Genomic DNA, 26,203 nt, shown 5'->3' with positions numbered 1-26,203 from the left:
TAAAAAAAAAATAATAATTTGGATTTTTTGAAGTGTTCTTCTCACTAATCCGAATGATCTTTCCTCAAGGACCTTTTTTTTGACGTAGGACTACGTCTAACCGGAAGATATAGGGGGTGAAATGGAAATCTAGGCACTGAACAAGTAGGAAAAAATGCAAGATTTGGAACGCTTATAACTCGAGCATTTCTCAATAGATCGCAAAGGTTTTTGCATCAATTGATAGGAAATATATCTACGCATCTAACATAACGAATAACATTTCATTTTTCATGAGATAAATAATTGAATAATTGTGAAATATCAAGCATTGTCAAAATGCACTATGTGCCCATTTTTGATTGGTCCATTTTGTGCGCCTCAAATCGTACCGACCAAAACGGGCAACCAGAGCAGCAGCGAAATAGAATGAAGCACGATTCGAAAGGAAAAAGAAAAAAATGAACGAAACATTGGTCGCAGTCTCACACATGCGTAATTCTCGAGCCAGCCAGTCAGCTTAAAAATCCCCGCTCCGCTGCCGTAACGATCATTCTTTGTGTGGACACCGACTGGACAACATCGTTGCTGGACGAGCTGGACGGCGAGGGAACGAGTGCCTTTCTCAAGGCAAGAGGGCGGAGGTGGTAGCGCTGGAGTAGAGTAATAGAGTAGAGTAGAGTTTTCAAAGGGCCTTTCTCAAGGCTAGAGACGAATGAACTGCAAAAGTTTAAAGTCTTTCCTTCCTTCCTTCCTTCCTTCCGTAACGATCATTCTTTGTGTGGACACAGACTGGACAACATAGTTGCTGGACGAGCTGGACGGTGTGCCTTTCTCAAGGCAAGAGGGCGGAGTTGGTAGCGCTGAAGTAGAGTAGAGTAGAGTTTTCAAAGGGCCTTTCTCAAGGCTAGAGACGAATGAACTGCAAAAGTTTAAAGTCTCTATAATACAATACCTTCCTTCCTTCCGTAACGATCATTCTCATTCAAACCGTACACCACATCGGTTCGCCTAGCAGGCGACATATAGTTTCGGCCGCCGATTATCGAGTTAGCTGGCAAAGCTGCTCGCGACGATAATAAAACCCGCATTCGGAACAGAACACATTCGGTTCGGTGGACATCAAGACAACAAGCAGTTGCAGCGAGTGGCGAGTGGCAAACGCAATCGCAAAACGGCAGCAGGTAGCAGAAGAAAAAAGTTTTTCTTTACACAATCTGCTTTGGTGGCAAATCCAGAACAAGGCGGCATCGAGGGCGTTCGAAATGGTTTTTTTCAAAACCACGAGTACTAAGTTTTCTAAATTGGAACCATTCCATAAAACAAGGCGCTTTTCAGGGCCATTAAACCTTCCAAAAAAGAGTTTAGGAATTACAGTTCAATGCTTTTTGAAACATTATCCAAAATAATAATTAAACACAAATTGATTTTTTCATAATTTGTTTGCCAGGATCTGATGAGTATGTGAATTTGGCAGTTGTTCTGATCTTATTGATAGTTGGGGACTTTCCTGATTATTCAATTTTCACCAATTCTTAAATTGTTTCCAGATTGAAAGTACAGTAATTTACAATTAGCTCGACATTTAGCTAATTGGACGGACATGTAATGCGACTTATTTAGTTGGACATTTTTCCAACTGTGAAAGCTGTGGCGAGTGGCAACAAATCGCTAAACAGGAAGGTTTAGCCGAACAAGATGGGAATATCGAGTGATAACAAAACAATAAACTCTTTAGATTGAAGATAATTTTGTGATCCTGAAAAGGACCCTTTTTAGCCTTCATGTAAATCCAACGAGCGAACAAATCGTAATGAATGTATTTTTTTGCCATCGCTCCCTTTTAACGCTCATTCGTTCGTCTCGTTGGACTCGCCCCTCTGGCTGAGTCTGCCGATTTGTCTCTATCCTGTGAGTGTGTACCACTAGAGTATAAAAAACGCGGACCCCAAAAAAATATCTTATTTTCTTTCAAACCCGTGTGGTTGTACGGCATCGGTATCGTGGACGTAACAAAGGAGGACAAGTTAAGGGAAAGGCAAAGTCTCACTCGAACCGTGCAGGTCTCCAGTTCCCTGTTGGTCGCATTCACTGATTGCTCCGCAAGGGTAACTAGGCCGAACGGATTGGTGCCGGAGCACCAGTATACCTAACAGCGATTATAGAGTTTCGGCCGTCAGAGTGCTCGAGTTGGCTTGTAAAGCTGCTCACGACAATCAGAAAACCCGCATCAAGAACAGAGCAGCTTCGGTTCGGCGCTCATCAAGGTAACAATTAGTTTCAGTGAGTGGCAAAGTGTTTCTCCGGCACGTCGCATTAAATGTAATTTACTGAACAACATGTCACAAGCTGGATGGGAAGAAATTTTCCAACTGTGAAAGCTGTGGCGAGTGGCAAACGCAATAGCTAAACAGGAAGGTTTAACCGAACAAGATGGGAATATCGAGTGATAACAAAAACACAACACCAAAGGTTCTTTTCAGAACCATCAACATATTCATAAAGAGTAAACAGTAAACTAATCCATTTTTCAGGTAGATAGGTAGGTATTCACGTAGAAGAAGAAAATAAAACAATATATTTAAAATATATATTTAACAAAAGCTGTCCTCTTTGTATAGTCCTACGTCACTCCGGTTATGTCCCCGACATTACCCACCCGTCTTTTTTTCAAAGAGCTCTATCGTACTGCTGACTCCTATGAATTTGGTAAACCATCTAAATCCAATGTAAAGATAATCTCATATATTTTAAGATACGAGAAAAAAAAATCTTTGTATAGCACAATGCTCTAAATATACCGACAAAATTTAGACATATAAAAAACAAAATTTAAACAAGTATTAGAGTATGTTTTTTTGTACCGCGAAAAACACTCTTAAAAATTCTGAAAAAATCAGATATACCTAAAATAGACGTAGGAAAAAATTTGAATACAAACTAGAGTAGTACTGAATGAAAAAATTGTTTGAAAATATTGTTCGATACACCTTAGCAAGATGTACTTTCAGTATTTTTTTCATATTTTTGTCTCAAAGCTATTGAGAATGGCGTGAAAAAAAACGAAAAGGTGTTTTTTTCATAGATCCTATGTTGTACTGTATAAGAACACAATTATATGTTACTACTGTCAAAATTTCATATGTAGTACCCTACACAACTTTTTACTCCCTTACTCGGCCAGGCCCTTACTATCTACATTTTTGGACGACTGACAAGGAACTACCAGCCCTCAAACTATGGGGACATCGAGATAGTATATGACTAAAAATGTTATTAATTTCGTCGAACATCATATTTTAATAACCCAGTTATTATTTAAAACAAAAGTTTATAAAAATCAACTCAACTAAAAATGCGCAAACGAAATTTTCAGAAGCCGCTGCCGTATGTATAAAATTAAAATACGAAAAAAGTATGGACAGCAACCGATTATACTGCCGTGGAATTGCTCTGCCAATAAGTCTTAACTTTCATGTGTAGTCACTAAATTTTATTTGTGGTTTGTAAGCATTATGTTCTCTTTCTCTCTTATTTCCCGGTTGTATTCCAATCTGGTGAATGGTTTCGCGAGAATATTTCTTTGAAATTTCGGTAAACAGCGTAAATGGTGGACCTTTGACGTGATTCACAATAAATGATCATCGATATCCGAAAAGATATGCGTACGAACCCGGGAAAATTTAAATTTCGATGAGTCATTTGCTTCCGAGTGCATACTCAAAGCGTGATGCATTTTTGTATCCGATATTGCACTCAACAAGTGACTGATCTCTGAAACATTTCGTAAACAATTGCGGAACTCAGAACATACTACGCATCCTTCTACCAATAATGATTGCTGCTGCAAAACCACTTAAGAAATATATATCAACCCAAATGCGCAATTTGGCGAACAATTTAAAAATAGTGTCGTGGACAATTAGAGAATAGTGAATGCACATTCCTGAAATATGAGAGGCACACGAACAATGTGTGAAGAGACACATCACACATCGTAGACTCCTTCGCGTATGATTTCACGGTCGCTTAACAACAAGCACTTTGGAGCACTTTTTTTCGGAGCATTTTTGAGTGATATCTATTTTGGAGCCGATGCATTTTTTGAACCTTCCATTTTTACATTCAACGTTTTGAAATTGATTACTGTCGGCTTGATGATAGTGCCGCAAATCTCTCGAAGGACACACGTCAAACTCATCACCAAAGGCGGGGTCATATGTCTGATTTCCGGTCTCCGATGAGTGAATTGTTTTCCGACGCCGATAAAATCCGGCGGGTGACCGTGAAGGAAACTATTTTCTGAGGCATTTCTTCTTCAAGAGGTGACAAGGACAGGGTGGCTATTGTCGTTAGTCTACTGGGAGCACGACACTTGATCGATTCACTTGAACACTGTGACACTGAATTGAGATCGTCATTTTTTAGGTGTTTTAGCTATCTTTTCATCATCCTCTCACAACAGTTTTTTTCGATACACCCCATAAACACCTGTTACAAAGTTTTGCGCATTAGTTGATTTCAATGACAGCGAAATAAACGACAAGTAATCACAAGCCTGAATTCCATCACGAGGTTCATAGGACCGACAACAACAACAACAAAATAACACACACTTTCAGCTAATCCAGAGTCGCCGCAGCAGCTCTTCTCGCGTTGATCCCCGCTGATTCTCGCGGACGTACCTTGTACAGTGACAGCAGCTCAGAAGCACGTGCAGCTTCGGCAGTAGCTCCAGCAACAGATGAAAGCAGCAACACAACATTTCGCTGATTACTCATTCGTACCGAAAGGCATAAAATTGTCCTAGATAAAAAGTTATGCACAAGAGTCTTCAAAAAATCAACGCGGTAATGACTGTCCGAAAACGCACACTTCATTGACGCTTCTATAATTGAACTAATTCTTTCGTCGTCCGATTCTTGCTGGTCACATCACGACGGTACCATTCTGTGTCATTTCGCGAGGATCCGACATGTTCCGCCGCACAGCTCAACAATAACAACAACACCACTGGTCACGTCCATTCACTCTGTTTGCGTTTGTGTGCCTCTTATTCTCTGTTTACTTCTTCGGCTTCGATCTATGTACTCAAAACAATTGCGACCAGAGTTAAGAAAAATAAAATAAATGAACGGTTCTGGACTAATGCATCCTATCCTCACAGCCGACCGACGGAAATCTCGCGCAAAACGTGGTGGCGGTGGGCCGAGCAAGAAAGCAAGAGCACTGAACTGGAACTGTTAGAAATTCCTAAACAGTTCGGCAAGAAAACAAGCCCACATACACACGGACACGGACACAGAACGCATTTTCTGCACACTATTGCGCGTGTGTGCATGGCTCGGATTTGGTTTTCTTCATTTCCACACCGAACACCAGACAGACACACGCGATGCGATAGGATCCGAGAGCGGGATGTCCCCGATGAGTCACTACGTCACGATCGGTTCGGGGCACTGGAGGGAAATATGTGTGTCAAAGGTGATAGCGAAAGTGACAAACTTGTTGTTATCATGCAGGACAGTATGATGGGGTTCAAGATTAAAATACGGGCGCTCCATCCAAAGGAGAGATCTGATTTGGTACTGTGTGTTTGCTACGACCTCTGCGCGCAGAAAAACATAAACAACTCGTCACTTGCTAGGCTCCACCAGAGCAGAGATGCCAGATCTACGGGAATACCAGATCTACGGATTTGTTTCATACATTCACGGAAATGCATATCTGTAACAGATCTGATTTTGGAGGGAATGAAGAATAATAGAACAAAGTGAACTATACTCCTACCCATTTTGTGTGTCATTATTTAACCCTCCTATACTCGCGCGAAAAATCGTACCTCGTGTACTCACAGACTGTGCGCGTCTCTGTTATATTGGTATCGTGTATTTTTAGGCGTTATTGATTTTTATTTAAAAAAAGATATAATTGAATGAAAAAACTCCAGAAAATATTTTTTCTTTAACTTCATTAATTCAGCCACTTGATTGATTATCGGTCTGTCAGAACGTATGGGCGAGTACAGGAGGGTTAAACACCAGCAATGTTATTTGTAGTTTGATAGATTTCCAGATTCATCCACATTCAGATTTCATTCAAATCAGTACTACCTGATTACAAAATGAATCAAACTCGTGAACATGGTGGATATAACGAGATTTTTCTGTGTTATGGCGGATCTCATTGCAGATTTCAGGTTGATACGTTTATACTCCAGGTTGGATGTAGGGCCTGAAGTATCGGCTGGAATTAGGCTTAGGTTTGCTCAGCTGTCTGGTCTCGAAAACGATTAACAGACCGTAGTCGGGTATCCAGTGAAGCGGGAATTCCTTTGTAAATTCAAGGCTAATACTGACATAGGTATTGGGTTCAATTCCTGATCGGTCAAGGATTTTTTCGGGTTGGAAGCTTTCTTGACATGCCTTGGGATAAGTAATGGGCCTGAAGTATCGGCTAGAATTAGGCTTGGGTTTGCTCAGCTGCTTGAGCTCGGAAACGATAGCATCGTGGCCGGGTATCAGATAAAGCGGGAATTCCCTTGTAAATTCGTGGCTAATATTGACATAGGTATTGGGTTCAATTCCCGATCGTTCTAGGGTCTTCCCGGGTTGGAAATTCTCTCGACATGCCAAGGAATAAACACGATCAGATAATGGCTTATATTGTTCTTTCGATTAGTAATCTATCTCTGCGAAATAACCAGTCCGTTTTCATTTCAATTTGATTTGTTTACTGGTTTGTTGATGAATAATGTAAATACCGTAATATAATTATTATCGATAAGATAACCCGTTCCGCTCAAACATTTGTATGGGAATGGGGTGGGACCATAATCATTTAAAAAAAAGGAAATTCGTGAATACACTTTTCATTTTTCAAAAAACCAACAAAACCATTTCAAAAATAATCAAAAGTATTTTTTTAAAACCCTTTATTTCCGAAACGACTGATTTACCACCCAGGAAAGGCAAAAAATTCGGTTGCAGATCATGCACACATCACACAACGGGCATTTGGAAAAAAAGTTTTGGCCTAGGATGATATAAATCGGGAATATACATGTACAAAATGTTGCGTTACAGTTGCGTCATGAAAAAATTACAAATTTTGAACACTTGTGTTTCTAAATTGCATCAATCGTTTTGAATACTCGCTAAACATACATTACAGTGTTTGCACAATATCAGTGTCGGTCCCAGCTCCCAAAAATATTAATTGTATACAAAAAAAAGTCAAAAATTCGACTAGAAAGTAGTCATATTTTGTAAAACATCCGAATACAAACCATTTTTTTTTTAAATTTTTTAAATTTTGTAACTATCAATCCAAGTCAGCTGGCGCTTTCCTACCAAAAAGCTCTACGTCGGTCCCTAGGGACCGATGCGTGGCTCTACGTGTGAATCATAGGAGAGCATAGAAGATGTCATTTTCGATTTCTATTCCAGAATCACCCTCAGCACTTAGATTAGAGAACATTGTTTATCATGGATGTTCCACACCAACCGAACTAAGTAGGTTAGTAGCGTATTTCTTAGTTATTAATTCATCCTCTCATGTATCATTAGCCGAAACAGGTGCTCACTAAGCCTAGGAGGCGCGTTTCTACTCTGTTGTCCATTCGCAAGTCACTGGGCTAGCAACCAGTCAACAACAGGGCTACACAATTTCACTTCAATTGACACATCGTCACATCGAAGCGAAATTATCAAATCGTCAAATGAAAATGAAAGGTCTTTATATCGAATGAAAGTGTCTTATTGCGAATGAAAATTTCGTTGGAGCTCGAACTGTATTTACTGAAACTAATGAAAATGACGACGTGTAAGAATGTGCAGTATACTAGCAGGCGTGATCATTTGTCGGCGCTGATTGTAAGACTAATATGCCCTCATATGCCTTTTCTAATTTCACTTTTTTTGAAAGACTGTACCGGAAAACCCAGTTTGGAGAAATGAAATCAATTGAAAGCAGTGACCGTCCTTTCACATGTAAAACTGAAAGTGACATGTAGCCCATCCAAATGATAATGAATAAGGCAGTTTCAATCGTCGAGTGAAAGCGTCTGCTTAAAAATTGAAAGAAAAAGACAGCAGAACGAAAACGAAATGGAAGAATCGATGTTCCAGTATGCGTAGTGAATACACACACTGGAGATTGAAATTGGCTGAAGAGAAAGGAAGAAATAACAAAAATGCCTTTTTCTTCTTTTAGTTTCGAAATTGTGAAGCCCAGATTGAAACTTTCGAATTTTCGCCTTTTTTTTAAATCGCTAAGCTAGGCCAATGCAATCTTGCAATTGCATGTCACTTGGAGACGTTTTCGGATTCGAGGCGTTGAAATCTATCCAAAGTTTGAATAAATTTCATAGAAATTTTCCTGAAAATTAACTGAAATTTCAAATAATGTTTCTATACAAAACATAGAAACTCCAAACAAATTCGAATTTCAAGGAAAATCAGAGTAAGGATGAATAAAACGGTTAAAGTAAAGATAAGACCGAGCAGCGAATACAACAAAATTCCCAATCGGAACCAAACCGAGCTTAGCAAGTGAAAGCTAATAGAATGTTCGCCAATATATTTTTTTCAATTTATGTAGAATATATGGAACAACTTCAGTTAGAAATCCACTCAGGGAAAACATGGTGTCGACTCAAAATCCGAAAAAAAAATCCCCCATATTCACTGATTTTCCAGTAATTTTTCAGAAAAAATGCAGATGTAGACTAGTAATCTAATTCTCTAATAGTACTTAACCTGTAGTACCTAAAACATTCAATCAACTTAAACAATGAAATTTAAAAACGACTGTCGATATTTTCTAATAAATGAATTGTTTGTGATTTTTAATTTAGTTAAACGAGAACTGAGAAGTGTCGTAGATGATTTAAAAATGGATTTACTAACACAGTTCAAAGTTATCTTGACAGAATTTCAAATACTAGTACAGAATGAGTCATTTTCATTTTTATTCGGATCAATTGCAAATTGTACGATTTTAACGAAATGCTTTATCTTTCGGCTCCCTTCTGTGCGATTTCCAAAATGTTCCACTGATACGTCCAAAATCTGTCAAATATCAAAATATCAAAATAGTCAATAGTCAAAAGCTTTTCGAATCGTTTTCCCTCCAATTTTTCATCGGAATCATATCGCATATCAGACGAAATTTCAAGATTTGTCTGTCGTAAAAATTTGGCGAGTTTTTTTGAATCCATCAATCCTTTGATGAACCGTGCATAAGCAATCCGAAGCTACCCATATTCAAGAGCAAATTTTGAAAGACCAGTTGCAGTTTGCATAATATGACCAATACGTATATATAGAAGAAGTTTGTTCAACTATATAATTCCCAGGCCTTCTTAACAAATCCTTCTCTTCTTCATCCCAAAATCCGACATTCAGATCAATCTGTAGTTTCTTTGTAGTCTTGTTCATAAACTCGTCGAAACCAACGACTATGTATAGCTTACAAAGTTTCACCAAGCCAAACTTCATCATAAAGTTCATTTTATTACACCCTAGTTAGACCTTCTCAGCGTTCTAGCTTTCATGAAACATTCATCTCACTACAACCATGTCTTTTTCAGCAGTGCGGAGTGATTTGTGACACATCACTATTTCCAGGCACCACATCATATCAGCTCTGATAGTATGATTTTCAAGCATGAATTTATCTATAGTTTTCGAAGGAGAAAAGGAAGAGAATTGGTTGAAGCTGAACTGCAGATACTGACGCCAAATGCCAGTAAAACAGCACGAACGTTAAAGTCTTCTTCTTTTGCGATGTTTACTCTTCGGTTTAGTCTAAGTTTATCTACATAGAGTCAAACTAGTCAAATACAACTTTTTTTGGTATCATTAACTTTCTAATTACTGCAATAATGGAAATTCTAATTGGCGGAATTTTATTTTTCCAGATTGGTGACGAAATTCCCTGATATTCCCTTATTTTCCCTGACATTGTTTGAATTCCCTGATATTCCCTGATTTTCAAGGATTTTCAAGGTAGTCACACCCTGGAAAAATTCAACCAAATTTTTTACCATAAACTTTGTCATTTTCTATAGTTTCAATCGAAAATTTCAGTTCAGTCCTAAATATTTCAATAATGATAGTGAAGTTTGACTAATTTTTTATTTGTCCACATTTTTCATCAAAGTTACGTTAAGATTCATGTCAAATTTTGGATTTGTTACAATTCTTAAAAAAAGAAAAATATTTTTAACTATCCCTCACCAAGAATGTGTTAAATCAGTTTGAAAGAAGCATTGTTTCCACTACAATTATACAAACCTGTACAGCAGCACATTTTCCATCGTTAACATACTTGAAGGTAGCTTTTGTCGCTCGATTTATTACATCAGTCGAAATCATTGGTTATAGAATTCAGTTTTCAAATTCCTACTTCACCCACATTGTTTAAACGACTTCACGCTATTTGATGAACAAAATCAGCCAGCTAGTTTTATTTTTTTATTCTTGTCGGTTTTTATCTTATTGACGGTAGAAAATGTATAGCCAATTTGTAGGTTAAACTAGCATTAGAGTTACGGTATGTCGAGTGTCGATTATTCACGCCGAATGTATCTTGTTTAACGATGTATTGAAAAACAGAGAAAAAATACCGTATGTAATGAATGTAAGATTCCAAAAAGTTTTAATATATTTTATGAAGGATCTGGCATATCTGCTCCACAGGGACGCTAGATTCAACCTTTAAGAGACCTTACCATTGAAACATATTTTAATTTTGAAAACATTTGTGTTTTACCAAAAAATACCGAAAATCCATTGTTGGCAAACAACTGGATCCATTGCGCATACAAATTTCAGAAAACCAAAATTTCAGCCGCATTTGCCGTCTAATGAGATGGAATCGTCTCAGTGAAACAACGATCTTCTAAAATCATATCGAAACAAGATCGGTTTAAAGAAACGCTTTAGATTTATGAAAAAATATAGAACGAACATTGTATGCCTCAACGGAAATTGTTTCAGGATTGAGTTATGATTGTTTTAAATTTCCGTTCAATATGATTGTGAATACATATATATGGATACAATTAAATAAAAAACATGGCATCCCTGGCGCGCCACTCGCCTCTGCTAATGACAAAGATCTTTATTCCGCTAATGAGCATCCAACCGTGTCGTGACGGGGGGGAAGGGGAATACACACTGCGAAAGGCCGTCCACGAGAGCGAGAGAACGAGTTGGAAACTTTGCGCGGCAGGTTATAATTTTTCATTTTAATACACCACTAATACACAACCCACCACGATGGTCATGTTCAGAGTCCGATGTGCGGGTAGTGGGCTGGGAACGCTAGGGTTCACCAGAATGGACTGAAACACACCGATCGAAGACCCCTATTATTCGCACCTCTAATGTGCACTAAATTCTTCAAATGTTGACATTCACTAATTCTTCTATTGCTCAGATCGATTGCCAACGACCTTCGGATTGATTGGAGCCATCATATTTCGAGAGAAAATCAGGTGAATTGCTGCAATGCACTGCACTGCCGGCTTTTGCTTATGAACCGTTGTGGAATTTTGAGGGGTGTGTGTGTGTGTGTTGCTCCTCCAATGGTATGTGCGCTAAAGAAACGCAAAATTGAATAGCAAAAATTTTAAAATTTGTGCCGCGCCCCAAAGTCCGGTATGAAGCGCTTCTTTCTTGCTTGTTTGCGATTCACTGCGCGCTTCTCGTCTCTCTATTCTTGCGGTTGGTGGTTCTCACTTGAAACGGTCACACGTAAATTGAATGTCTGCTGCAATCAGAATTCTAGCGGAGTACGAGAGAGGTTTGCATTTTCTATGCCGGTGGATTGCATTTCGTTGTATTTTATAGTGATCAAAAATCGGCTGGCAGAAACTGGACAATCGACCGAATGGACATTTATGATCAGAACTTTAGTCTGTTCAAAGATTCTTTCTTTGGGTAACTTCACAGAAAAGAAGAGCAACACCAATACAACAGTGGCACCAGGTAATAGGTGCAGAAATCCTAAAACTTTCTCAAAACGAATTGAACTTGAAGAAGTGTTGATGCCAGATCGATATCTTGCCTTCGAGTGTATCCTATGAGTCGACCATACCTTTGGTTACGTAAAAGCAGGCATCACTACCGATCCAAGTTACCGAATTGTGACTGTGACTCTGTTTTGTCTCTGTCTACTTATTTTCCTATGTCTTTCGAAGGATATCACGGATAAATTATGTTGTGATGAATAAAAATTACCCTCCTGAAATAATTGATTGCATTTGATTCCAAGATCTCATGTTCATCAAATTATATAATACGATGCTGCGTTTGTAACTATGTCAATTATGTATCGTCTTCAACGGGCAGTTTGTTTTGACGTAGGACTACGTCTTGCATTTCTATACTGGAGTGTAAATTCAAAGTTTCGAAAACGAAAGCGTTACGCCGGAAAACGATGGTATGATAAACACTTCATTCGAAAGATAAAACGTCTACGCGATATATACTTGTTACTTTTTGATCAAAAACTTGTTTCAATAGCCTTAAAATTGCTTAAACAGGCTATTGAAATCACTAATCGGTATATAAGCAAGCGCCGTTCGGAAATCCACTCAGTTCTAATTGAATAGCGATTGGAGCATGTTGTCGCTGTTGTGGCGAAGCTAACTTCGTTCATCATGAAAGTGCTGATGAACGGCGTCACCAAGAGCCTGTTTGTGCACCTTAGGCCAGAAGGGAATCCATCGGGAGGAGAGCGATGCCTCTGAAAAGGCGACCAAGAAAGTAACCGCATCGAAAAATGCTTCCGCTTGAGGCATTGGGGCAGCCGCCACATACACGCGCGCAGCTCTTTTCGTTTGGTGGTTATCGAGCATCGCGAAGAATCCGGAAAGATGTCATGGTTGCTTAAAAATAATCTGCCAGTTCCCCTTGGAATTGAAAATTACATTCAAGCGAAAGAGTTTATTTCAATATTTTCTATTCATATAATACTGCGATCAAATGCATTTCGTTTTGTAACTTTTAAATCAAGTGCAATTAACAGGGAAGCTTCTGAAGATTATTCTTCTCCAGCAGTAGAATATTTTCGTATTTAATATTGGATGCATAAAATCTTGTGCCTCTAACGTAACGCTCTCGTTTTCGAAGTCCCTCAACTATTCATTTATTCTTCATTCATTCAGAATGGATTTAGATTCAACTTAAAACAAATGATCACTAAATCAACGATAGTCTTACATCAATCTTGCGGTTATACCACACATATAACCCACTTCCTGTTTTTTTTGCCTTGATCTTTATTTGAAGATGTGGCATGTTCATATCGATTAATTCTACAATGAACACCTTCAGGGAAAGTGTTCAGGAAGTTTAAAAAGTACAACACTGGAACCACCGCTATAGCCAAAATGAAGTGTCCCATTTCTAAATTATCTAATCTATAATCAATAATGGAGGCGATCTGGCGTAGTGGTAACATCCATACCTTTCACGCGAAGGTCACGAGTACAATTCTCACTCCCGACATTCTTCCAAAAATGGAAACAAAAGTGGCGAAAAGTCACAAAGTTTTGAAAGTCACTATAATAGAGAAAAAAAAAAGAAAAATCTTTAATCAAGGAATTTTTAACAGGCAACGCTCAGGTTGGAAGAGAATTGTGAATACCGGTGATCGGTCAGAACTCCCTACGCGTCAAGACGAATGACAAAAGTTAACGATGCCTAGATGCCGGTTTTTCTCATAATTGTATTAGATGCAGCAGAGCAGATCCAGCGCTGGCGATGCAGCAAGTAAATGCGGAAAAGGTACTACCCTAGGTGCCCCAGCAGCGGATGACCAGGTACTAGCTCCCGACCTTCACGAAATCCAGTGGGAAGACTGAAGAACAATGAAGCCGTCGGCAAGGACGGAAAGGAAAAACTATCCAAAGAACCGTACCTAATTTTCATTGAGTGAGCCGCGCAGTTGACACTGCACAAAACACTGATTCGACCAGCTGTCCTTTATGGGTTCGAAAAGACCGCACTGCTCGCTGAGTACTGGAAAACACTTGAAATTTTTGAACTTGAGGTGCTGCGGACTATCTATGGTGGGGAACAGATGTAAAACGGAGCATGGCAGAGGCACATGAACTATGAACGGTACGAGCTATTGGGAGTGAACCCATATCTGGCAAAAGCCAGTAAATTTCGAAGGACTGGACATATCGTAAGGATGTCGGTTGATAACCCGGTAATAAAAATGTCTTTTCAGTAACCCTTCAGGAACCACTAACAGAGTGAACGATGATACGACCATATCGAATGCGACTTGGGAGTGACTTAGGATCCGAGTTGAATGGAATATTTTTGATACAACACGAATGATCTCGCCTCTAGTCTGCTAGGTGAGGTACATCCTCATCAGCAGTGTTTGGATATCTGTCAATATTGAATTAATCACAATGTATCTTGCAACTAACCATTCACGAATATTTAACCGAACATGCATGGATAATTCAGATACTTGACCGAATGACGAATCACTTTTGTTGCACCAAATGAATATACGCAGCGAGGAATAAAGCCTGTTGATTGCATATCCGAAGTGTACTCTCGTACCTGCGTACTTGCGTACAAGTTTGAACTGCATATTTCGTCCTATTCTAGCTATAGTGAATAACCGCTGCACAGCCAAGTGCAGAGCGATGAATGATATATGAAAAATTACGTCATCATTCGTTCACAATTTGCGGAGCATCGAATGCAAGAAGAGCTAAAACGAGAGAGTTTCTCACTGGAGCGGTGTTGCAAGTAAAACTGTGCGGTCTTTATAAATATATATATTGCAAAGAATAGTAGCGTTAAAAAAGTTTCTCACTGGAGCGGTAATAATATATAAATAAGAAAAGAAGGAAAAGAAGAAGCACAATGAATAGTGGCTTCTCTACTACTCTCTAGAGAAGCCACTATTCATTGTGCTTCTTCTTTTCCTTCTTTTCTTATTTATATATTATTACCGCTCCAGTGAGAAACTCTTTCGTTTTAGCTCTTCTTGCATTCGATGCTCTCCGCAAATTGTGAACGAATGATGACGTAATTTTTCATATAACATTCATCGCTCTGCACTTGGCTGTGCAGCGGTTATTCACTATAGCTAGAATAGGACGAAATATGCAGTTCAAACTTGTACGCAAGTACGCAGGTACGAGAGTACACTTCGGATATGCAATCAACAGGCTTTATTCCTCGCTGCGTATATACATTTGGTGCAACAAAAGTGAATACTGTCATTCGGTCAAGTATCTGAATTATCCATGCATGTTCGGTTAAATATTCGTGAATGGTTAGTTGCAAGATACATTGTGATTAATTCAATATTGACAGATATCCAAACACTGCTGATGAGGATGTACCTCACCTAGCAGACTAGAGGCGAGATCATTCGTGTTGTATCAAAAATATTCCATTCAACTCGGATCCTAAGTCACTCCCAAGTCGCATTCGATATGGTCGTATCATCGTTCACTCTGTTAGTGGTTCCTGAAGGGTTACTGAAAAGACATTTTTATTACCGGGTTATCAACCGACATCCTTACGATATGTCCAGTCCTTCGAAATTTACTGGCTTTTGCCAGATATGGGTTCACTCCCAATAGCTCGTACCGTTCATAGTTCATGTGCCTCTGCCATGCTCCGTTTTACATCTGTTCCCCACCATAGATAGTCCGCAGCACCTCAAGTTCAAAAATTTCAAGTGTTTTCCAGTACTCAGCGAGCAGTGCGGTCTTTTCGAACCCATAAAGGACAGCTGGTCGAATCAGTGTTTTGTGCAGTGTCAACTGCGCGGCTCACTCAATGAAAATTAGGTACGGTTCTTTGGATAGTTTTTCCTTTCCGTCCTTGCCGACGGCTTCATTGTTCTTCAGTCTTCCCACTGGATTTCGTGAAGGTCGGGAGCTAGTACCTGGTCATCCGCTGCTGGGGCACCTAGGGTAGTACCTTTTCCGAATTTACTTGCTGCATCGCCAGCGCTGGATCTGCTCTGCTGCATCTAATACAATTATGAGAAAAACCGGCATCTAGGCATCGTTAACTTTTGTCATTCGTCTTGGCGCGTAGGGAGTTCTGACCGATCACCCGTATTCACAAATCTCTTCCAACCTGAGCGTTGCCTTTTAAAATTTTCTTGATTATAGAGTTTTCTTTTTTTTTCTCTTTCAAAACTTTGTGACTTTTCGCCACTTTTGATTCCATTTTTGGAAGAATGTCGGGAGTGAGAATTTTACTCCTGACCTTCGCGTGAAAGGTATGGATGTTACCACTACGCCAGATCGCCTCCATTATTGATTATAGATTAGATAATTTAGAAATGGGACACTTCATTTTGGCGATAGCGGTGGTTCCAGTGGTGTACTTTTTAAACTTCCTGAAACAGACTTTCCCTGAAGGTGTTCATTGTAGAATTAATCGATATGAACATGCCACATCTTCAAATAAAGATCAAGGCAAAAAACAGGAAGTGGGTTATATGTGTGGTATAACCGCAAGATTGATGTAAGACTATCGTTGATTTAGTGATCATTTGTTTTAAGTTGAATCTAAATCCATTCTGAATGAATGAAGAATAAATGAATAGTTGGGGGACTTCGAAAACGAGAGCGTTACGTTGGAGGCACAAGATTTTATGCATCCAATATTGAATACGAAAATATTCTACTGATGGAGAAGAATAATCTTCAGAAGCTTCCCTGTTAATTGCACTTGATTTAAAAATTACAAAACGAAATGCATTTGATCGCAGTATTATATGAATAGAAAATATTAAAATAAACTCTTTCGCTTGAATGTAATTTTCAATTCCAAGGGGAACTGGCAGATTATTTTTAAGCAACCATGACATCTTTCCGGATTCGTCGCGATGCTCGATAACCACCAAACGAAAAGAGCTGCGCGCGTGTATGTGGCGGCTGCCCCGATGCCTCAAGCGGAACCATTTTTCGATGCTGTTACTTTCTTGGTCGCCTTTCCGGAGGCTCAATCGGACTTAAGGGAGAGTGGCGCAAAACGGTCAAAGTTTGAGTTTTTTGAAAATCGAAAAATCACCCTCCCCCCTTGGGAAATCGTGGTTTTTGATGCCAAATGTCTTAAAATTGCATGAAACAAGATCTAGTGTCATTTCGATTTTTTTTTGTCAAAAATCGACACTCTGGGGGACTTAGTTTTTTTTTCGGAATACGAAATGAAAAGTATGGTTTAGGGTGCCAATAAAAATCGTTATCTCGATTTTTCATTCGGGACTTGCTACGAAATGTTCATTTGCATGATAATATACCCTATGCAAAATATTAGCTCATTCGGACTTCATTTACTGGTGTCACAAACGTTAAAATTTGAGTTTTTTTGAAAAACAAAAAATCACCGAAAATCGAGGTTTAAAAAAAATGATGCCAAATGTCTTAAAATTGCATTACTCGTCGAGATTTACAGTTATCTCGATTTTTTTTTGTCAAAAAAATGTTTTTTGGCACTTGGTCGTTTTTACGCCTGAAAAATCGATTTTTGAAAAATAAAATTTTTTTTAGATAACTGTAAGTCACAAAGTGTCATACAATTCTAAGTCACTTGGCATCAACATTAAAAAAAAAAGGTTTCCGGTGATTTTTCGGTTTTCAAAAAACTCAAATTTTAACGTCTGTGACACCAGTAAATGAAGTCCGAATGATCTAATATTTTGCATAGGGTATATTATTGGGCAAATCAACATTTCGTAGCAAGTCCCGAATGAAAAATCGAGATAACGATTTTTATTGGCCAACGAAACGAAAACCAACGAAATATGGGTGATTGTTCGATATTGTTACCACAAACATGGTTCATGGCCGTGCGGTAATCTAGAACTTTTATAGCCTTGCATGGCAGATGGAAAATGCACAATGCATTTTCTTAAAGATTTCACCCTAGAGTAATTCCAAATGAAATCGACAAATGACAAAACATTAGTATTTTTGATTCGAATGAAAGTATGTATTCCGTTTGGGTTAGAGGAAATATGAGTTTTCCACAGCAATTGGGAATTTTTTTATTCAAGCGTAACTTTTGAAAAGGGCGTATCGATTTGAGTAAGAGAAATCTTTGATAATTCATATCTCAAAAACTATGAGTCGTACCGAAATAGTGTCTTAGAAAGAGTTACAGAGTATTGATGGTTGAATATGAAAAAATGTACAATGAGAAAAAATTTTTTTTTTATTTACAAAATAAAAAATCAATTTGCAATATCCAAAAAACATATTTTTTATTTTTTTTTTCATACAAAATAGAAGTCATGCAGAAAATTTAAAAAATGGGCCCAAGATGGTAAAACTATTTTTGTCGAACTTTGAGGAACATCGATTTTTGGGAATTTTTGAAACTTCGAATTTTTGTATGTTAACAATCATTTTTGGCCACAAATTATGAATCCTGATGTGATTTAAAACAAAAAAGGTTATTATCAATCTCCTTCTAAATGTAGCCATTCTCGAAATATTTAGAAAAATATTTCTAATTTATTGTCTTTTTTATAGTTAATAATCCCTTTTAATATGTTTGTCGTGTTATACCGTCATGTTCATGAAATTTTATGAATTTGTTTATAATTTCCAACAACTTTTCCAAATACATCATCATGGTTTATTTTTTGACTCAAGTGTAACTTTTGAAAAGGGCGTATCGATTTGAGTAAGAAAAACCTTTGATAATTTATATCTCAAAAAATATGAGTCGTACCGAAATAGTGTGTTAGAAAGAGTTAAAGAGTATTGTTGGCTTAATTTGAAAAAAATATACACTGTGAAGAAAAATTAGTACTCTTTTTTTATTTACAAAATAAAACTTTAATTTACGATATCAAAAAATATGTTTTTTTATATATATTTTTTAATTTTTTCATATAAAATATAAGTCATGTAGAAAATTTAAAAAATGGGCCCAAGATGATAAAACTATTTTTGACGAACTTTGTGGAACATCGAATTTTTAGGAATTTTCGAAACTTCGAATTTTGGTATGTTAGCATAATTTTTAGCCACAAATTATGAATTCTGATGTGATTTAAAACAAAAAAGGTTATCATAATGTGTTATACCGTCATGTTCATGAAATTTTATGAATTTTCTTATAATTTGCAACATTTTTTTTTATTTATTGAAGTTTGTATTAAGATAAAAAAGATTTTTTAGTTTCGCTACGTTTTGTATTAATCCACATGTCTTCGAATGTTTCGTAACGTAACTCCTAAACATATGTCTTTACCATAACAATGTATTTGGAAAAGTTGTTGGAAGTTATAAGCGAATTCATAAAATCTCATGAATCAGATGGTATAACACGACAAACATATTTAAAGGGCCTATTCACTATTAAAAAGACAATAAATTAGAAATATTTTTTTAAATATTTCGAGAATGGCTACCTTTAGAAGGAGATTGATAATAACCTTTTTTGTTTTCAATCACATCAGGATTCATAGTTTGTGGCTAAAAATGATTGTTAACATACAAAAATTCCTAAAAATTCGATGTTCCACAAAGTTCGTCAAAAATAGTTTTACCATCCATCTTGGGCCCATTTTTTAAATTTTCTGCATGACTTCTATTTTGTATGAAAAAATAAAAAAAAAAAATTATTATTTTGGATATTGCAAATTGAATTTTTATTTTGTAAATAAAAAAAAGAGTACAGTCAACTCTCCCTAACTCGATATCCAAAGGGACCATCGAGTTAGGGAGGTATCGAGATACAGAACATTTTTTCCTAATTTTTTTTATGTCTTAAATTGTCATATATTAGGGTAAGTGTCCCAATTATGGTATTAATTTGAATTTTTGATTCATTCTCTTAAAGTGAAAAAACACCTTTATCATATAAAAAAAAAAAAAATTCCAGAATCTTTCAGGAGGTGATAGACGGTTATATTTCACGAAAAAAAATCCTTCTACGCATATGTTAGAATTTCAACGATGACAGACTTATAGAACTTTTTCTTTGTTTCGGATTCTGTTGGCTCAAACTGACTCTACATTGAAAAGTATGCTACGTAATCCGATTTTGTTGCTTTCATTTGAAAGATGAGAAAATTTAGTACAGGATATAGTAGTGGAACATCTAAATTAGTGGATTAAAATAACATTTTTGAAGTGGAAAATTTAAAAGTTTTTTTTTATTTGTAATTATTAATTTTATCCTAAAAATTCATACTAAACTTGATTGTTTCTATCAATTCAATTAAAGCTCTCTAACCTCTCTACAATTTGTTCTTTGACGCCCAACTTCTATCTCTCTTAATTTCGCTGCAATATCGATATAAACAATTCCTGATGAAGATTCAATCAAAATCATCAAAAATCGCGATTTTTAATCCACTGTACTTATAAAAGCTACTTAAATCTCACCTTAATGCTGAAAGGTTAATTTTTTTTTCTTGAAACTATTCATATTTGAATTATAAAAAAAAACTTTTTTTTTTTCAAACTGTATACAATCGAGTCCTAAATTTTACATAATCGAGTTTGTATATAATCGAGTCCGACTTGCACGAGGCACTAGGTTAACAAAGAAAATATTGATTAAGTATGTTACTCAAACTGAATTGTAACGATCACGCAGGAACTGTTCAATCACAAAGAAATGTTCGAATAGTTTCACAGGAACATTTTCAGTTGATTTCAATATTCCGGACATATTCTTCAGGTTTGATTTAACGTTCGAATTAACATCTCAATAGAACTACTACCTTCAGCGTTTTTCTCAGGTTTTTCAACACTTTCTAGTATATCGGTATCTGGCATCAGATCACAGCAAATCACGTTTTGGTCCTTTTTGCACTTATTATTAAAAGACATTGAGCAATCGAACGGTATTGTACCGTCGACATCGCTCACGACACATTAATTATGCCAGCGGAATATCACTCCCGTCCATGTTGGTTGTGCTTTAAAGTTAGGATTTCCCAGTTTCTGGACAAATTCTCAAGCCATATCCCGAAGAATAGAAGAGGGGTAAATTATTTTGTCTAGCTTGACAAGACAAAAATTCATTGACCGCTCCAGCTTCTCGATTCTGACCAACCTTATATGCTTTTGGTCTAGATACAATTTTCCATTCCGATTCCATTTTTACTTTAGTTTGAGTAGTGTTGATACCGCACTTTGTGCAATACTGAAATTATTTGCAGCTTCAGACCCCTTCCGTCCATATTTTTCGACCTGCTCGATGATGCTCAAACCTTGCGCAATGGTTAGCGTTTTGATTGTTCGCTTGAAAGGTATCTCGTGGTTTTCCATACTTGAAAAGAAATTGTTTGATGACACGAACACTCCGTCTTCACTTTCAAGGGCAATTGAAAGGGAGGTGAAAATCCATGGAAAAATGAATCAAAACACATCGAGTAAGAGAGGCATCGAGTTAGGGAGGTATCGTGTTATGGAGAGAAGAATGCTTGTAAAATCGAAGGTGCCATGAAATCCATCGAGTTAGGGAAAATATCGAAATACAGAACATCGAGTTAGGGAGAGTTGACTGTATTAATTTTTTTTCTCAGTGTACATATTTTTCATATTCAACCATCAATACTCTATAACTCTTTCTAAGACACTATTTCGGTACGACTCATAGTTTTTGAGATATAAATTATCAAAGATTTCTCTTGCTGAAATCGATACGCCCTTTTCAAAAGTTACGCTTGAGTCAAAAAATTCCCAATTGCTGTGAAAAACTCATATTTCCTCCAACCCAAACGGAATACACACTTTCATTGGAATCAAAAATACAAGTATTTAAAATCTGCATTTTTAGGACGATTTCATTTGGAATTGCTGCCTAACGACACGACCGCAAGCCTAGGTGAATGTCCAATATATCAACGATGTAAAAATGATAAAGACGGACAATCATTCATAAAAATTAACAACGCAGACATTGACATTGAAAATCTTTCGGTAGTGCCATATCCGTCTCAAACCAACATATTCGCTAGAAATAATTTTTATGATAGAACAACGTTTGCCGGGTCGGCTAGTTTAATAATATAATCAAAAACAGTAGCAACACTTATTTGAAAATAGAGGTCCCGAGGCTGCCGATTTTTTTTTCAAGTCTTCGCATAAAAGCGGTTAATTGGTATGCACAAATTACGTAACGTTAAAAATCACGATCGATGTGTAGACATTGTGAATAATTTTATAATCGCGACGAAAATAAACCTTTCGAATTATCGCATCTCATCTATATTAGAATGTTCGGTTCAACGATTGATAATGAATGAAAGCAATTATTCAGTTGCTCAGTTGCGTGAGTATGTTGTCCCTGCCTTGTCCATTACGAAAGCGTAAGTATGAAAGTTAATTTTTGACAAAGGGCTTTCATTTCACCCATTGAAGTATCAATTTATCGAGTTAACGAGCACCACTTGGTAATACAAAGCATACCACCGTTTGACGACCACAGGTCTTTCACTTCCCCCTCCCACACAAATCACAAATTATGCAGTTCAATCACTTACCTTCTGCTAAAACATGCTCTTTTTGTTGCTCCCATTTGTACAGCATTATTGCGGCATAATTCGGGTATATGTGTTGTTCATCCGATGCCGAGTGAAGTCTCACCTCTCCTGATTCCTTTCACCAAGCGCACCGAGCAGCTGCTGCTCTCCTATACTCCGGATGCAAATCCTATATGTCAGCTAGTGCTTTCTCAAGGAGCACACAACCAGGGGAGCAGCCACCACTGTTTTCACTCCTTTTTTTCCCACTTTCAGCGCTTATGTCAAAGCTGAAATACTTTCACTTGGTGGTGGTGGGGGGTGGCTGCGGCGTCGATGGTGGTGAATAACTTCAAACACACTCCCGGCGGAAACAAATGAAACCAAAAAAATTAACACACACGACCGGCGACGTTTGACACGTGGGATCACCTTCTCTGGGGGAGAGGAAAACTTTCAAACTGCTTCAAACTGTCTCTCTCTTTCTCTTCTGTGCTGTTGTTGTTGGTTCGATGTTCGGGAGGATAGGAAAGCAATAGTTTGTATAGTTACTACGTGGGTCAAAAGTTCTCCTGACATCCAAGAATGATTTCAGTAGGGGACTAGGAAAAGTTTTCAGAATCTTTGGATAAAAATAAAATGCGCCAAAAAGTCGAGACCGAATGGGGTTGTGAGGGAGAAAAGGTCAATAATGATAGAGATAATAATAATAATATTAATTATAACGAACGAATACAAAAAATGGCTTTTCACTAAGATTACAACAGTTCTGTCGAGTTTCAAATTTTTGGTATTTAGGTTTTTTCAATGAAGTCTTTTGAGATTAAGAAACGATATTAAAAAGGACGTTCAGTAACCTTCCCGAAACTTTTCCGAAAGAGCAATAAGATACAAAAAATGGATCAAACGTTACTTCTAACAGTTACTGCAGAGCGAAACGTGAAACGCCAGTTTCTAGATAAACAACGACGCAAGCGTGCGACAAGAAGAAACGAAGTTATGACAAATATTAACTAACAGTTCGCGGAAATTTGATTTCCGAACACGCGACTGGTCGCCGCTAGGGATGTCTTCCTGTCGTCGTTGGAAAAACTGTTTGCCGCTATTATCGAATCGCTACCGAAATCGCCCTGATAGTGAACGGTATCTCTTTTAGTTGGGACTCGACGGCGGTTGTGATGTTCTTCGTTCTTCTCACTAATATAAGTTTGATGGCTGGTCGGAGCGTTGAAATAGTTATCACCACTTAGAGGATCTTCGGGCCAATACATTATAGCGAACGGCACACCAAGTACGAGTTATGAATCATGCGACAAAGCCAAAAGTGAGGGAATTGCAAAAATAAATCAAAATTCAAACAAAAAAAGGCAGAAATTCAGAAAACTTGGAGGAAACGAAAATGAACTAAGAGGAAAGGAAATGCTCAGGATAGGGATATTACGAACACGATTGTGCTACTCTATATTAACCGGGGAATGCGCGAGTAACTCAGTGTTCGAGTTTTTCTCAAAGATTTGGCAATCGTTGCAGTCTTAGCGCAACCGAAACATTCTTCTTCCACTGTGGTTTTTCGTCTACGTGTGTGTGTGGGTGGATGGCGTTGGCGTGGTTCTGCAAACGAGAGAATAAAAAAACAGAAAAAAGAAAATATGAGAAATAAACACTATTGTTTGTCCGCTTGGAGTTTGTTTGCATCAACATTTCGTGTGGTGTGCCACACAGTTGAGATGCGCGAATAGCGCGGAGGGCAACAAAAGTTGGGCGATAAATATTTACAAATTTGTGGCATTTGTGGTTTGAACTGTGATGGATGGATTCGAGAACACGCAACTCGTAATCGCTGCGATGTGCAGTGTGTGCAGTCTGGAAACATCAAGCTTCAAGGTTATGCGATTCACTTTTATTGCTAATGAAAAGACAATGTGATAGTTTAGACTATCCTAGCTAATGAGTGCTAATTTTGAGTCAAGTATCTCGCAGCAAACAAAAGCATTAAGCCATAATAAACACGTATCAAGAATGAGAGCCATACGGAGTAAGATATAAGTTGAGATGAAAATGAGAGTGAAATCTTATTTAAGAACGTAACATGAACGAGTAGCTGTATAGAGCAGCGTGGGTATAAATATGAGAGCTTGAGTTTAATTGGTTGCACTAATTCGTGATGGCACTAGACGATTGCCAAAATCTAACGTCACAATGTTCCCTTAATTAGCATTCGTACATGACAGAGTAGCTTGATTTTTGAATGTGGAGTTTTCAGAGTTAAATTTCACTCTTTAATCAATTCTGTATAACTGTCAGGGAAAATACATTTCTTAATTTTTTGATATTTCATATAAAATAGTTTCAGCTTTCGAAAAACCATATAAAAAGCTATGATTCTTTAGGTCTCGACACCACCAAAAACCAAAGAAACAAATATTCCAAAGATCTCGCTAAAAGTAGACATTTGGAGCGCATTGTTCCTAGGAAGTTCTTTCAAATAACTTTCATTTGTTGTAAAAAGACAACCCTAATTCAGGTTGGTGCACCATTCTAAATGCGAAACAAAAAAAACTTTTCTTCTTTTTTTCGGAGAGGAATAAATATACGAGGATCTCCCAAAATTTGTTTTGATTGTTTGGTGGATATTTTTTTTTTTTTATCTTCGCTTATTTTTCGTCGGCCTATTTCCGCCACTTTATCATCAGGGAGGCGACTCCACCTGTTCCTACCTATCAGACTCAACAACTCATGAGCCGGGCCAACTTCTTTTACTTCCGCTCCGAAGGAAGACGTAACCAGAGATTTTTCGCCTCAGAAAATCCCAACGACGCCAGCTGGGATTGAACCCAGGCCGATCGGATTGTGAGGCTGTTACGCTAACCATACAACCACTGGCGCCGTCAGTTTGGTGGATAATATGCCTTCAAATCAAAGGCTAATCCTTTAGTGTGAAACAGAAGATGTCACAATGATGATAAAAATTTGGTTATTTTAGCGTCATTTAGTGTTGTAATGTTTTCAAAAAGTAAAAAATTGGATGTACATGAATTAAATATGCGACTAGATTACTTTGGGAATACTATTTTTAAACGACGACGGCCTAACTACTGAATGCATTTTACAAGTGGGGGTAAATTTTTATTGCAGTGAATATTTTAACTAGTGACAGTGAGAAAAGTTCGAGAAAAAGGAAGACTTCTGCTAGTTTCTGGATAACCATCGAATTGTCGACTTGAAAAATACTCTCACAATTTTTTAATGATGTAGTTAAAAATTGTATTCCCTTCCTCAGCATTTCACGTTCTCTATAATTTTAGCTTTTTCTCGGCTTTTACTTTAACCACACGTTCTTCTCTCTTTATTTCAACTATCTCTCTTTTTCTCTCTCTCTCTCTCTTTCTCTCTCTCTCTATCTCTCTCTCTTTCTCTCTCTCTCTATCTCTCTCTCTATCTCTCTCTCTCCCTCTCTCTCTCTTTCTCTCTCTCTATCTCTCTCTCTCTCCCTCTCTCTCTCTTTCTCTCTCTCTCTATCTCTCTCTCTCCCTCTCTCTCTCTTTCTCTTTCTCTCTTTCTCTCTTTCTCTTCCTCTCTCTCTCTCTCTTTCTCTTTCTCTCTATTTCTCTCTCTCTCTCTTTCACTCTCTTTATCTCTCTCTGTCTCTCTCTTTGTCTCTCTCTCTCTCTCTCTTTCTCTCTCTCACTCTCTCTCTCTTCCAAGAACACATCTCTCTCTATCTCGACTA

General features: G+C 37.6%; 1 protein-coding gene across 11 annotated transcripts in view; it reads right to left on the bottom strand.

Moving 5' to 3' along the window:
• Positions 1-26,203, bottom strand: part of LOC129771622 (protein lava lamp-like) — a 146,820-nt gene that overhangs the window by 58,212 nt on the left and 62,405 nt on the right. For 3 of the 11 annotated variants that reach the window (XM_055775457.1, XM_055775456.1, XM_055775455.1), the window contains exon 2: positions 22,495-22,968. In XM_055775457.1, coding sequence (XP_055631432.1) covers positions 22,495-22,529 — 35 coding nt within the window. In that variant the 5' untranslated portion in view covers positions 22,530-22,968. Of the gene's footprint in view, positions 1-4,664; positions 4,797-22,494; positions 24,085-26,203 lie in introns of those variants that run through there. The other 8 variants (XM_055775451.1, XM_055775452.1, XM_055775450.1 and 5 more) reach the window with 6 other exon arrangements.

Source organism: Toxorhynchites rutilus, chromosome 2, assembly GCF_029784135.1.
Source record: "Toxorhynchites rutilus septentrionalis strain SRP chromosome 2, ASM2978413v1, whole genome shotgun sequence".
Lineage (NCBI taxonomy): Eukaryota > Metazoa > Arthropoda > Insecta > Diptera > Culicidae > Toxorhynchites > Toxorhynchites rutilus.
Note: the sequence above shows the minus strand (reverse complement) of the source record. Positions and strands in the feature narration are given on the sequence as shown.